Source organism: Magnusiomyces paraingens (genome assembly GCF_902498895.1).
Source record: "Magnusiomyces paraingens strain CBS 517.90 genome assembly, contig: contig2, whole genome shotgun sequence".
Classification (NCBI taxonomy): domain Eukaryota; kingdom Fungi; phylum Ascomycota; class Dipodascomycetes; order Dipodascales; family Dipodascaceae; genus Magnusiomyces; species Magnusiomyces paraingens.
The window spans coordinates 1,861,565-1,876,415 of NW_022474068.1; the positions used below are offsets into that span (position 1 = coordinate 1,861,565).

The window sequence follows — 14,851 nt, forward strand, 5'->3', positions numbered from 1 at the left end:
AACCTTCCCAACTTGTCTCCACTTATCTCCACTTATCTCCACTTATCTTCATCAACGATGTAATTATATTTCTTAATCCCTCCAAGAAGAGATAAAGCTTACAGTCTCTTGTAAACCAGTTAAACTGTTTAAGAGAGTCGACATGTCCATCTCTGGAGATATCCGTTTTCAATCCTTTTCTTTCTTCTTCAAGCAAAGGACACTCAACCAAAATATGATAAACTGTTTCTAGCTCTCCACATTTTGCAGTTGTAACTATCCTTTTCAATTCCAAACTTTTTAAACCATGCGCCAAAGTTGCCATGGTTTTTTTTTTTTTTTTTTTCGCCAAATTCTTTTCAATTTTTCAATTTTTTTTCAATGATTTCATGTTCAAGCGCTTAACGTACCTAGCATTTGTCACATTTTCAAAATCTTCAGTGGTCTCTTGGCCCAGTTGGTTAAGGCATCGTGCTAATAAACAAGCAACTTCCTTGTGATACGCGAGGATCGGCGGTTCGATCCCGCCAGAGACCATTATCTTTTTATTCTTCATATTTCATATAAGCTTACTTTGAACTTTTTTTTTTTTTTTTTTGAAATGCTTGGGTATTATGTGTGAAAATCAAGTGAAATTTGTTGGGATACGTTTAAGTGTATTGAGAATTGAATAAAAAAAAATTTTTTTTTTTTTCATTTTTAAACTAAGAAAACCCCTACCCTATTATCAATATTTTTTTAGAAAACATACAATAGCCATTTAGTTTTCATAACTTTTAATTATACAAATGAGTTTTAAGATTTACTAAGAAACAAAAAAAAAGTTACTGCCTTAGAGACCAGATCCAAAGATAATATCCAAAACACAACAACACCTTGCTATTTTACTCTAATCGAGAAATAATAAGACTAAAAAATTAATAAAGGAATTCTCAATATTAAATCCTTCTGGTATATACTTTTTGTTTGTTTGTTTGTTTGTTTTAAATCAATTATCAATCTCTAGAATTAGAATTCTAAAGATTTTTTAATTGAATTGTTAATCTAAAAATTCAGTGTGATATGAAAAATATGGTTCTTGTTTAGACTGTGTATTCAAGGAGCAATATTTAGTCCAATCATTTTAGTTGGAAAAAAAAAAAAATAAAACTTTAAATAAACTTAACCAAAAGACATATATACCCGACTTGTTTTCTCTCTCTATAGTCAATTTATATAAAAGGAAAACAATTTCACCCACCATCTTCTTTTTTTTTTTTTTCTTCTTTTTTTTTTTTTTTTTTTTCTCTCTTACATTTTAAGATTCACTACTACTACTAGTAATACTACAAGTAATATGGTTTTAATCTAAAGCTATAGGTGTTTCTTTTCTCCCCTCCCATTTCTTTAATGGTATCATGGCTACATGTCATATACCATTTGCTGCTTGTGATAAAATCTTTATCCTTGTCTAGCTATATGTGTTGCCAAACACAATATACAGGTTTTTTTTTTTAAATAACGAGTGAATCATTCGTTCTTTTTAGTAGGCCTGGTAATTCAAGTTTTTTTTTTTTTTTTTTTTTTTTTGTTTCTTTAGAAAAAAAAATTCTTAAAGAGCTTGAATCAAAATAATCTCATTTATACTTAAATATGAGTATAATGAATTTTAGTTACTATTCAATTCTTTTTTTGTTTTTTAGTAAAAATTCTTAAAGAAATTGAATCAAAAAATCTCATTTATACTTAAATATAAGTATAATGACTTAAGTGAATATTCAATTTTTGATTTTAAAAGTTGATTTCACTAGGGATCTTTATATCACTAAAATCATCAGTTATATTATCTCTTTTTTTTTTTTTTTTTTTTTTTTTTTAATAAGATTGAATTTCACCTTTTATTTTTTTGTTTTAAATTAATAAATTTAAATCAATTAATAATGAAATTCAATTTTTTTTTAAAAAAAACTCAATTTGGTTCAATTATTTTTAATATATGTAAATATCCTTTTTCACAACAAGAAGCCTGCGTAGCCCAATGGTTAAGGCGTTAGACTTCTAATCTGAAGATTGTGGGTTCGAGTCCCACCGTGGGTGCTAATATTTTTGGTTTTACAATTTTATTTTCTTTTTTTTTCAACTTTGGAAACAAATGCGTTGATGATGGGTGGACGGTTTCTGTAAATCGCGCGTATTGATTCAAAGATCAGTAATTTTGGGGGGTTTACTTTTAATAATTAAATGAAGAAAAAGAAAAAAAAATAATTACATAAGCTAAACTTTAAAATTTTTTATTTTTCTTAAATTGATCAAACAAGCCTCGGAAAATAATAATATTACCAATGATTAACTAAGCATTTAGTAATACTTTTTAATAATTAATTAAATCTTTACCACTATCATCACGAAATAATTAGTCTTCTTCTTCTTCTTCTTCTTCTTCTTTAACCATTGTTCACTCAACAAGTTCATTTGTTAAAACTAAGTTATAATTTACAAAAGCTTATAGAATTTAAAGACTTTATCTTGATTTTTTATTTATATTAATTTCAAGGCTTTTAATTTACTTTAAATACCAAAAATCTACAAGAGTTGTATAAACAAGAAGGTTACACTTATTGGTTATACTATTCTTTTTTTTTTTTTTAAAAAAAAAATGAAAGGTATAGTTTAACATTATAATGAAATTGAAATAATTACAAACTTTTACAAGCATTTTACAATAAATATATATATATATATTTATCACTTGTTTTTTTTTTTTTTTTTTTTTTGGATTTCAGTTTTTCAGAATTTGAAAAAAAAAAATTTACCTTGATTTGACCAAAATTTCAGTGCTATAATAATTAAGCATCTATGACATTATTTCTATCCCCAGTTATATTTAATTTCCAGAACAATGTTAAACTGAGGCCAAAAAAATTCAAAAATAAAATACTATTTTACCCTTCTTCTTTTCATTTTCCACCTCTTTCTTTTTTACTATCTCTTCACTATAATACCTTAGATACTCACTACTTACACAAAATACCTTACCAAAACGGACCTTTCTACAACTTCAACTTCAATTTTAATTTCAACATCAATATATTAAGTGCAAACTATAATGCTAATCTGTTACATGACTTCCGAATCGAGAAACTTTAGACGTGCAGCCCCAGACTCTGCTCTGAGTTTATTTGCTCTTGTAGTAATGTGAGATTTGTCATGGTGTCGATTGGCTAGTGATATAACGAAGCTTGCATTCAGGAATAAGCTGCTATTGATATTGTGAAAGACTGATAATTCTCTATCTATTGCCACTAGTTTTTCTTTTGTTACAGAGCCAGGAGGAGAGTTCGGCTAAACCCTGACTCTGCCTATGACTTTGTTGAGGGACTTTCTCTAAGAAACCATGATAACTATTGATGTTAAGATTTGAATACCCACGATTTGTTGCTCACTTAGGAGTTTCAGAGATTAAATAATACCTATTATGCACAGCTCTTGAAATTGGGCTGTCAAGTTCTAACAACGATATTTCTTGTCGACAATTTTGTCATTTTTATCACACCATTTTCTTCTTTTGTCTTTCTTTCAAAAAATTGAGACCTAGATTAGTTGATTTAAGGCTTAAAAGCACCAAAAATATCAGTATTAAAATAGTTTTTATATTGATTTATTGGGCATAGTGTGGTTTTTTTACAAGATGTTTAAGTTATTTCTAGTGAAATGGCTATATCAACAACTGCAAAGCAAATAATTGCAAACATTTATTTTAAATTAAATATTTATATAATTTAAAAATAAATCTAGACTTTAAAACAAATGTATTTATTGGCAATTGGTTCACTAAGTCCTGTCTATGCTAAGACGTATATCACGGGACTTGACATAGTAGAATGGTGAAGCCGTTTGGATATCAGCCGCCTGATGGGATAATAGCCGTGCCATAGTAAAAACATGGGCACTCTATACTTGCTCCTGCTATTTTTTTTTTTTTTTCTTTCTTTCTAGCAAACAATTTACAACAGTAATTAGAACAGGCACCCAAGCCCCCCGTTATAAATTGAATCAAGAAATAAAATTTTTAAAGAATTTTTAAAATAAGGGGTTTAGAGCTTAGAAAAGTTTTGGAAAATGTTCCTGGCATCTCTGCGAGTCTAAAAAACAATAAAAAAGGGGAGGTTAGATTTTGGCCCAAAATGAGAAATTCTCCAAGGCTATAGCCTTGGTCAATTTGTCAAAAATTGTCCCGGATAGCTTCCGATGATTTATCGGGAAAAACTTAATGTCTCGGATAACTTCGAAACATTGATCAACGTTATTAGCGAAGCAAGAGGAATCGATGGATATCCTTATTTACATTACCCGATGTCAGATAAAGGGGTTTTTGTAAATGGGGGTCATTTACCACAGAAATAGAAAGGTAAATAAATTATATTACCAATTTACAACAGAAGTTAAAACAGGGGAGAAGAGGTATACAATTGGGTTGAGTGTATTAGAAATGACAGAGTACTAGTGGCATTTAAAGCCCTCCCTCTCCTATTAAAACATTACAATATCTCATTTTTTTCGAATACAAATATATATTAAAATTCACTCAATTTGTAGCCATCAATACAAAAATTAACCTGGATAAAAAAAAACTTCTAAATAAATCTATGTTGACGACACAATCGGCCTTCAAAGTTGGTCTAATCTGTCAGGAAAGAATCTGATCATCCCAAGATTATTGTAATTCACGTGATCATTCATATGACCATAACATGTTTAAATATTTATCTAAACCCAAGCTACCACGTTTCATGAGCTTAGCCATCATGAAATCCAACAGATATAACACTCAATAAACATCTAAATATACAAAAGCAAACCAGAGTAGCAACAGAAAAGGTTGTGTTTTACTGATTGCGTAAAAAGTCTGGGTCTTCGGTCTTGTCATGATAACCAATTAACCCGAAAGCAATGGAGGTACCTAGGCAATAATGGCGTTGTTACAAAGTCCATTAACAGTAAGCTCATTTCTTCCAGAAGCTATAGTAAGGGTTAAAAAGTTAAATAAAGCCAGGGTTGTCGAGTATGGTTTTTTGGATTGTATAATTACTGTCAATATATTTGGAGACAACGAATAAGCCATAACAGTGACTGAGGCTTTAGAGGACTGGTTTGTTATGAAAGTCTGCTGTGATTATAGAGTTTAATAAAAGTCGTTTCGAAAAACATTTGAAAAAAAAAAAAAATGTGATTGTTGTCGATTCACTTAAAGGCAATAGAGAAATCACTTCTATAACTGTATTTTCATAAGTTTCAGTAATGAGTATGGAGTTAGTCTGCACTTGTAACAATCAAGAAAGATATAAGCTCAAACAGATTTAACCAATCTTGGCTCATAATAATCTAACATGAAAAATAAAAGCCATATTATAATTGAGACTTTAAAAAAAGAAGAAGAGAAACCCATTATTGAACTTTTAAAAATAATTAAGTATCGAATAGAAATAGGACTCTGACAAAAACCAAAATGTTAGGAAGTAAAGAAAACAAAAGGAAAGAAAGTTTAACCAAATAGATTATGGCATATTATTATAAAGATGTTGATAGTTTATGTTTAATTAATGTACACTTCCGACCAACTCGGTGCATTTCAAAGCAAATACAATTGATTTCAAGACTAGCAGATAGCAATACCATGGTGCAGTCTATGGCAGAAAAAAAAAAACTGTTATCCAAGTGGTAGCTAACTGTTCTAAGAAGCCTTCAAACCCAACATTTCAGCTAGTAAAGCTTAGTCCTGTTTAGAAGAAAACCATAACGCGTTAATTTTGTATTGTATCTCTTGCATATTAAAAAATGGTTGTTGCATTGACAGTTCCATCAACCAAAGTTGAATTCTGCTGGCTCATAGTGGATAAAGAACAGTAGTATGATAATAATATATACAATTGCTAATATACACTAATATAGTTTTATAAAAAAAAAGGATTCGAAATGGAGAATGATAGTTTATTTAAAGAGTAATCGTTAGTTGAAAAAAAATTCATAACTGTTTAAAACACAATCATGGTGATTAGAAGTCTAACATACAAGCCAGAATGAGGTTCAATTAACTTAACCCTTACCCATTTTGAAAGGTTCTTACTTTTTTTGTTTTGCTTATTAAACTATTTTAAATGATTACATTGCAATTAGTAATTTAAATATTTATTTAAATTTAAAAACACTTGAATAATTATTTCTCCAACACATCGGAAGCGCGGATAACTACTTTTTGACCCGAAACTTTGTTGGTTCGCAGTAAATCAAGACCTTCTTCCACGGAGTTAAGGAAACTGTCTTTGATTAAAAGCAGCTCAGGATGGTACAACTCATGCTGCAAAAACTGGAGTGAAATCTTTTTGTTAACAAAATCTTCAAAATCGCGACGGACGGCAGATTGTCTGGGAGTAATCTGCACAGTAGCGTCAATCTCTTCATTGATAATATCATAACCAGAGGTGGAGCCAAACTTAACATTCTTGTTGGCATCAGTCTTGATATCGTCGGCTTTCAAAAACAGTAAATTGTCAATATGAGAATTGTTGGCAAGTATATCATACACAGATTGGAAAGTTTCCTTGTTGGAAACAGTATCAAGTCCGTAGATGATATCTGAGTGTTCCTTGCGGATAATGTCAACAACATTTTCGGTTTTATAGTCATAGGTAAAGTCTGCACCACGTTCTTTAAGACTTGCATGATGTTTAGATCTGGCAACAGTAATAACAGTAAGACCAAAGATTTTTTTAGCCAATTGAATAGCTACAAAGCCTGTAGAAGTTGCACCACCCCAAATAAGAATCTTTTTTTCTTTGTAAGATTCTGGACTAAGACTAGCCAACCCAAGAGAATTGTTAAGAGCAATACCAGATGTAAATAATGAAAGTGTGGTTGCCGCTGCACCTTCGTAAGATTGTACAACACCAGCAGGAATCACATCATTATGATCTGCTGCAATTTGAAGCCCACCTTTATTATAATTGATAGTGGTATAGTCATAAAGAAGAGTATACCCTGCAAACGCGCCAACGTCTTTGGGATAATATGATCCACGCAAAATCCCAGAAACTGAGTCACCAACTTTAAATCGGTCTGCAGCTTCTGGGCTTACTTTAATGACGGTGCCGGAAACGTCACAGCCAACCGTGGCACCTTTTGGACCATGTTTAAAAACGGCAGATTTCCAATCGGCTGGATTGAGAGCAAATGCTTCTGATTTAATCAAAATTTTATTAGGAGGAACCTGGTAAGTGTCAAGATTAATTTCTGCAGGTTCAACTTCAACAAGTTTTTTATGTTCTGTGTTTCCAGAAAGAACAATTTTTTCAAATCTAACAATAGTCATTATGAAACAAGAAAAAAAAGAAGAAGAAGAAGAAGAAGAAGAAGAAGAAGAAGAAGAAGAAGAAGAAGAAGAAGAAGAAGAAGAAGAAGAAGAAGAAGAAGAAGGAGAAGATGGATTAAATAAAAAGTTTAGAAGACAGAAGTTTTATAAAAAAAAATGTTAATTGAAGGCAATTGAAAGTAATAAAAAGTGAATTGTATAAAAGAAAGAAAAAAATAACTCAATTTAAGGAATATCATCTTGTATTTATACTTGGGTTATATTGGAAATCACGATATTTTGCACAACAAAGCCCATTGTTGCACTAAAACGTAGTTGAAGGTTTCTAATACCTTCCCCACACCCCATACTAAAGTAGTGACATCTCTGTTTTATTTTAAAAATTCCTAGTTAATTAGAAAAAAAGAAATATCTAAATAATAATTTATTTATTTATTTATTTATTTATTTATTTATTTATTAAAGAGTATCTGAATGATCAGCAGTCTTATTAATTTTTTTTGTAAAAAAAAAAGATATCTATCTTTAGCTAGACAAAAGCTCCTTTTTCATGAGTTCACATTATTTTCTTTAATATATATTCAACGTCTGTCACAATATTATTTCTGGTTAGCTTTGATATTCACTACTAAAATATTAAAAAAGGTCAGTAAAAACAATGCACTGTAGCTCTAAAAGTTTTATGGGAAACGATGTCATGTCTGACTTTTTCAAGAATATATAGTAGCTTGAATGGCCAATTTGATAATTCAAAAAAAAAAAAAAAAAAAAAAAAACTTTACAAAAAACTGCAAAACGACACTTTAAAAATTTAATAGATTTACTCAATGGAATAAATAAATGAAATAAATAAAAATGAGTGAAGTTATACTCTCAATTCTTTTTAATCTTAATGATATGGTTAACTATAACTTACATTTATGAGGACTACATATTGTACTCATCTAAAGTTTATAGTATCGTAGATGACTTTTTTTTATTTAAAAAAAAATCTATACTTGACAACATTAATTTCTTTAAATATATTACTGATTAGATTATAGAAGCCCTGAAAAATAATTTAGTTTAGTTAAAGTTCCGTTCTCTATGTGTTTTTTTTTTGTATATATTGTCAAAAGTATGTGATAAGATTTTGGTGGTAACTTGCATTTTTTTCTTTTTTTTTTTTTTTTTTTTTTTTTGGAGAGAAGGGGTTTGAGAGCCGCACTATATCGCGTGTTCCTGAATTGATTGTGGCGAGTGACAAAAAAAAAGGAATATTATGACCATCAAAAAAGATATCGATATATATATATATATGAAGTTTTAGTAGTTTATTATTTTCTTTATTTTTAATTAATTTTACAAAAACTATATTAATGAAAAAAAAAAGATCAATAAAGATCTTCGTCTTCTTCTTCTGTTAAAACTTGTTCCTCCATCTTTTTTAATCCAGGAAGTCTTAAGCCTCCCATGGTTGAGAATCCTCCTTTATTTAATGAATCAAGTTTTTTAGGATTTATCATTGGACTTGTAAATTGCATGCTACAATCGTAATATGATTTCATCGTAGAGTTAAATCTGTTGTTGTTTTTAGGTTCGTTTTCCTCGTCCTCCTCTTCAGAGTCATACATGTAGTCATCTTCTGATTCTGAAGAATCTTTAGCGTCATCTGAGATCAACTCGGGAGCATGGCCCAAATCAGAGCATTGGCTGGTAGTAGTATCTTGTTTTAACAAATAATTTTGAATAGAAACTGTGGAAGGTGTGGATAATGAAATCTCTGAATCAAATTCATGGGCTTTTATGTTTTCTGGACTTGGAGTGATAACGGTTTCTGTGAAAGACCCAGTGGGTTGTTTCTGAGTGTTTTCTATAGTTGAAGAATTCATTTTGTATTTTAATTTTAAATGTTTAGCTAATTTGTGTATTTGTATATTTGTGTATAATAAAAGCTGTTTGTAAGTTTGATTTATTTATTATAGAATGTAATGATGATGATTAAAGAAAAGATGTTGGATTTAAAAGGGATCCAGGTTTTATTTATACTTCCTGTCTTTTTTTTTTTTCTTTTTGGCAAGTCCATAAAAAAATAACGGTAGCATTATAATGGTATAATTCAGAAACCGAATCCTGGAGGAGTGTGGGTGGGGGGGGTTTAAAATAAATAAATAAATAAAAAAAAAAAAGAAGAAGACATAAATTCAAGAATATTAATTTTATGTAGCGATTAAGCCGTAAATAAAAATAAAAAAATACAATTTTTATGCTTACGAAGATTATTTAATTATAATAATTATAATGGGCAAAAAAAAAAACGTATAAGCCGCACCGGAATTCCCTAACCCCAAATGTGACAAATTGTGGCATTTTTTAGATACTTCATCATTTGACTAAAAAACAAGGTATGGGATCATTTAAGAAAGAAAAGAACATTATAAATATATATATATATATATATTTATTATATTTGTTATTATTTTTTAATTCATATATACAAAATATAATTGAAAAAAAACATTAATAGAGATCTTCGTTGTCTTCATTTAGATATAAATCTTCATTCATCTTTAAACCAGGAAGTCTTAAACCTCCCATGGTTGAAAATCCACCTTGATTTAATACGGGATTTGTTTTTCTTGATTTAATTGTCTCAAAGATCATTGGATTTATGAATTGCATTGGACAACCATGGTAACCTTGTACGGTTATGTCAAACCTGTTATCATTTTCTTCATTTTCTTCTTCTTCTTCTTCTTCAAAATCGTACATATATTCATCTACTGATTTATATTCAGAGATATCTTTAATACCATCTGATATCAAATATGGAACAGAATCTTTTTCAAGGTATGATTTTGTAGGTTGATTTACAGGAGAAGGTTTAATGATCGTTTCTGAGGGCATTTTCTGTGTAATCATAAAAGTGATAGTAGTAGGGTTACTAATATTATCTGAAGATGTAAAAGTAGGGTTTTCAGTGAAAGACCCAATGGATTGTTCTTGAACAATTTTGGAAGATATTGTGATATTATCAGTGCTTGAAGAGTTCATGGTAGATGTTTAAGTAAGATTTATTTGAATTGAAAATTTAAATTAAGATCTGAAACAGTTTGTAAGTTATTGGTCTGTTGATAGAAAAGTAGATTTAAAAAGAATTCAAGTCTTATTTATATACTATACTATAGAATTTTTTTCTTTTGTGTATATATCTTTAGAAATTAAGTGCATTGTATTTAACTGATTGATATCATGCTGTTAAAACATGAATTTAGGAAATTTAGTTAGTTTAACTGGGGCTTAGAATATATAGTTACACTACTTTAATGCGATATTTGGAGTGGTATGCAAATCATAGAATAACCAACCATATTGTTAGTTTGATATTAATAAACTTGATGCTCCTGTAAGCCGCATCAATTTAAGATTTTCGAAGCAGTCAAAAATTGTGCTGAGTTTATTATTTGGGTAGATACACTGTAGTCACTTGACAAGAGAAATTGAAAAGAAATGAATACTTTTTTTTCTTTTTCTTTTTTTTAATTTTGAATTTTGAATTTTGAATTTTGAATTTTGAATTTTGAATTTTGAATTGTTCAGTTTGAAATATATAGTAAAGCCAGAACTATCAATATTACTCCACAGGCAATTATTTAAGCATTAGGGGATGGTCTTTTCCAAAGCCTCGAGAATGTCAACAAAGAACTACACTAGTTGCGCTTATCTCCACGGATCGTTGCCATTGTATGTATATAAATGATAGAAAAAGCATATATTGAGACCCCGCATTTTATTTTATTTCACTTTATTTTATTTTAAATGTTTTTATTATATCAGGTTATCTTTTCTTTCCATCTTTCATCCTCTATCCCCCGCTAATAGCCGAATGTCCAGTTGGTTAGTTTTTATGCTCATCTCACCCAACCAGCCAAACAGCCAACTAAACAGCCAGCTAATTTGCTTTGCAAAGCAACTCCACCCGCCCACCGCTTAACCGCCGAAACACGTGACTTACATTTTAAAAATCCTACCGCTGAAGCTCCGGACCCAAAGCTCGGCAGTCCCTAATATACGCAAAAGTCCCGGATATACGCACTCATATGCCGTTTGCCTACTTCCTCCCAACCGCCGATAGATTTGCTTGGAAAAGACTTATTTGTGATTGGCTGGAGTAATAATTTTATAGAATAATATAATTATATATATGTCTTGGGGCCATTTTAGAAATTTTTTTTTTTTTTTCATTCACTAGCAAAAAAAAAAAAAAAAAGTAAAAATAATAATTATTGAGTCTTCATCATCATCATCATCATCAACATTATATCTTTAAAATCTTCCTTCCTCCCCTCTCCCCGCTTGCCGCCGCCACTCCATACTAATTGATTGATTGATTGTAGACTGTTTGTACATTTGCTTGTATCTGAAATATCTGAAATATTTTAATTTAAATTATTTAAAAAAAAAAAAAAAAAGAACTCCCCCAGGTGGGCTTTGGGGCTCTACATATAAAGTCTCCAGTACTCAACAGTCGTAGCAACAGTTCCCCATCCTTATCCTTCCCCCCCTCCCATATTTGTATTTAAATATATATAGCCATATACAGGATCTTCCCAATTTCGGCGGACCGGGTCTTTCTTTGTAAATAAAGTACCAAAAAAAAAAATAAAAAATAAATAAAAAGGGCCGATCATAGTATCATCATTGTCGATTAAAAACTGGAGGAAAATTATCTTTGACCGAGGTTTATCCGCTAAAAAAAATAATAGGAATTTTATTTATATTTTTTTTTTTTTTTTTGTAGACAAAAATGAAGACCTAAATATCTTTAATCCCATACACTCCCCACACATACACATACATACACACCACCATTGCTGGTAGACCAAAAGTTATAAAAAGACCGACTGTCCCCCGCCTTTTTTTCTTTTTTTTTTATATATATATATATAATTGAAATCTTTCTGAAAAAAAAATTTTTTTTTTCTGTATTTTAATAATAAACTGGTTGAATCCTTTTTTTTTTTTTTTTTTTTTTCCTTCTTCCCCCTTTAAACATCCAGTAAGATTTAAAAACCTTTCCTTTTTTAAATACTTATTTTGGTTGAATATTCAACTTGGAAAGCCCAGTTTATTATCAAACCCTCCATATAATATATATATCTCAAGTGATTGGGCTTCTTCTTCTTCTTCTTTTTCTATAATCACGACAACTTCTAAATGATCCGAACAACTCCTACCACTTCTGCTGCTTCGCCAGCTCTTCGTACCCTCAGAAAGGCTCTTCTGCGGCCTACTATGACTCTCTCGGTACCATCCACCCGTGCTGCTTCTACCCTCAGATCTAACAACAACTCCAATTCCAGATCCACTCGCAAACAATTAACATCCACTAGACAACAATCCATCTTTTCCAGACCTTCCACTGCATCCACTTCTTCTCTGACCCATAGAACTTTTGCCTCAATCGCTGATGCTACCCCAGAGCAACAGGCCGAGGCCGATCCCCTACTCACCGAGCCCCGCGAGGCTGATGAGGTCGACGTTGCCATTGTCGGTGGTGGTCCTGCCGGTCTTGCGGCCGCCATTCGTCTCAAACAACTCGACAATGAACACGGATCCGGTGAACTTCGCGTGGTTGTCCTCGAAAAGGCCCCTGAAATGGGTGCTCATACACTCTCCGGTGCCGTTCTAGAACCCCGTGCTCTCGACGAGCTCTTTGGCCCTGAATGGCGCGATGAACCCCCAGAAGCAATCACCTTGGTCAAAAATGAAACCATGCGTTACCTCACTAAATCCGCTGCCATTCCTATCCCGGAACCCCCACAAATGCACAATGCCGGCAAAAACTACATTGTTTCTCTTAACCTTGTCGTCAAGTGGCTTGCTGAAAAGGCCGAGGAACTCGGTGTCGAAATCTACCCAGGCTTCTCGGTCTCTGAACTCGTCTACGATGAAGAAACTGGCGCCGTCAAGGGCATTGCAACAAACGATATGGGTGTCTCCAAGAACTTTGAACCCAAGGATAACTTCCAACGTGGCATGGAATTCCACGCAAAGGCTACCCTTTTGGCTGAAGGCTGCCACGGTTCTCTCACCAAGCAGGTCATTAAGAACTTCAACCTTCGCAAGGAATCAGACCCCCAAACCTATGGTATCGGCATCAAGGAGGTCTGGGAAGTCCCCGAGGAAGTCTGGGATGAAGGTTTTGTTGCCCACACCATGGGTCACCCCCTTTCCTATAATACCTACGGTGGTGGCTTCATGTACCACTTTGGTGAGCGCCTAGTATCTGTTGGTCTTGTTGTTGGTCTCGACTATGCCAACCCTTACATCAGCCCTTACCAAGAGTTTCAAAACCTCAAGAGACACCCGTTCTACAAGCGTGTTTTGGAAAAGGGTAAGTGTGTCTCTTATGGTGCCCGTGCTCTCAACGAAGGCGGTCTCCAATCTATTCCTAAGCTTTCTTTCCCCGGTGGTGCCCTCATTGGCTGCACTGCTGGCTTCCTTAACGTCCCTAAAATTAAGGGTACCCATACTGCCATGAAGTCTGGTATGCTGGCCGCTGAAGCTGCCTTTGCTGAGCTTCAAAAGGCTGCTGCCGAAACTGAGGAAGCTGCTGAAGAAGAAGAATCCGCTGAGGAAACTTCTGAAGAAGCTGCTGAAGAAGAAGAAGAAGATGGTGCTTCTGCTCCTTGGAAGCCTCTTTCTTTGGAATCCTACGAACAATCCCTCAAGGACTCTTGGGTCTACAAGGAGCTTTACGAGGTCCGCAATGTTCGTCCATCTTTCAACACTCGTCTTGGTCTTTTTGCCGGTGTTGCATGGTCCGGTCTCGACACCCTGTTGTTTAAGGGCCGTGTTCCCTTCACTTTCCACAACAAGGTCACCGATGCTGCCCACACTCAAGATGCTTCCAAGTTCAAGCCCATTGATTACCCCAAACCCGATGGTGTTGTTACCTTTGATCTTTTGACTTCCGTCTCTCGTACCGGTACTAATCACGACGACGACGAACCGTGCCATCTGCGTGTCCCCGAGCAGGATCTTGATCGTCACGCCAAGGCCGCCTGGCCCAAGTATAAGGGTGTTGAGCAACGGTTCTGCCCTGCTGGTGTCTATGAATACATCCCTGATGAGACTAAGGAACTCGGCGTCCGATTCCAAATTAACTCCCAAAACTGTATCCACTGCAAGACCTGCGACATCAAGGTCCCAACACAGGATATCAACTGGACTGTTCCAGAAGGTGGTGATGGCCCCAAGTACTACATGACTTAAGCGGGGGGAACAAACGGTTTCTGAATTTTTTTTTTTGTGTGTATAGAATATGATGACAATAATAGCAATAATAATGAACCTGTAAAGAATAATTTATTTTTTTTTCACTAATATCTCACTAATATTTCACTAATATTTTACTGATGTTTCACTGATGTTTCACTGATGTTTTTATTGTTTTTATTGATAAAGTTCCCTAAATAATACATGTAAGCCATTTTTTATATCTCATTTTTATAAATCATTTTTTATTTATCCAAAAAAAAAAAA

At 32.7% G+C, this 14,851-nt stretch overlaps 4 protein-coding genes across 4 annotated transcripts; 1 reads left to right on the forward strand and 3 right to left on the reverse strand.

Moving 5' to 3' along the window:
• Window positions 1-6,172: 6,172 nt before the first annotated feature.
• On the reverse strand, window positions 6,173-7,324 carry SAPINGB_P002330 (uncharacterized protein; the record flags this gene model as incomplete). The annotated part of the gene is made up of 1 exon (XM_031997049.1): window positions 6,173-7,324. One exon carries the CDS (start codon window positions 7,322-7,324, stop codon window positions 6,173-6,175), a length of 1,152 nt encoding a protein of 383 aa, XP_031852940.1.
• A 1,373-nt stretch (window positions 7,325-8,697) lies between these two features.
• Window positions 8,698-9,195, reverse strand: SAPINGB_P002331 (uncharacterized protein; the record flags this gene model as incomplete). The annotated part of the gene is made up of 1 exon (XM_031997050.1): window positions 8,698-9,195. One exon carries the CDS (start codon window positions 9,193-9,195, stop codon window positions 8,698-8,700), a length of 498 nt encoding a protein of 165 aa, XP_031852941.1.
• A 628-nt stretch (window positions 9,196-9,823) lies between these two features.
• On the reverse strand, window positions 9,824-10,357 carry SAPINGB_P002332 (uncharacterized protein; the record flags this gene model as incomplete). Its single annotated transcript, XM_031997051.1, has 1 exon — window positions 9,824-10,357. One exon carries the CDS (start codon window positions 10,355-10,357, stop codon window positions 9,824-9,826), a length of 534 nt encoding a protein of 177 aa, XP_031852942.1.
• A 2,163-nt stretch (window positions 10,358-12,520) lies between these two features.
• Window positions 12,521-14,581, forward strand: SAPINGB_P002333 (uncharacterized protein; the record flags this gene model as incomplete). Its single annotated transcript, XM_031997052.1, has 1 exon — window positions 12,521-14,581. One exon carries the CDS (start codon window positions 12,521-12,523, stop codon window positions 14,579-14,581), a length of 2,061 nt encoding a protein of 686 aa, XP_031852943.1.
• Between the last annotated feature and the right edge of the window lie 270 nt (window positions 14,582-14,851).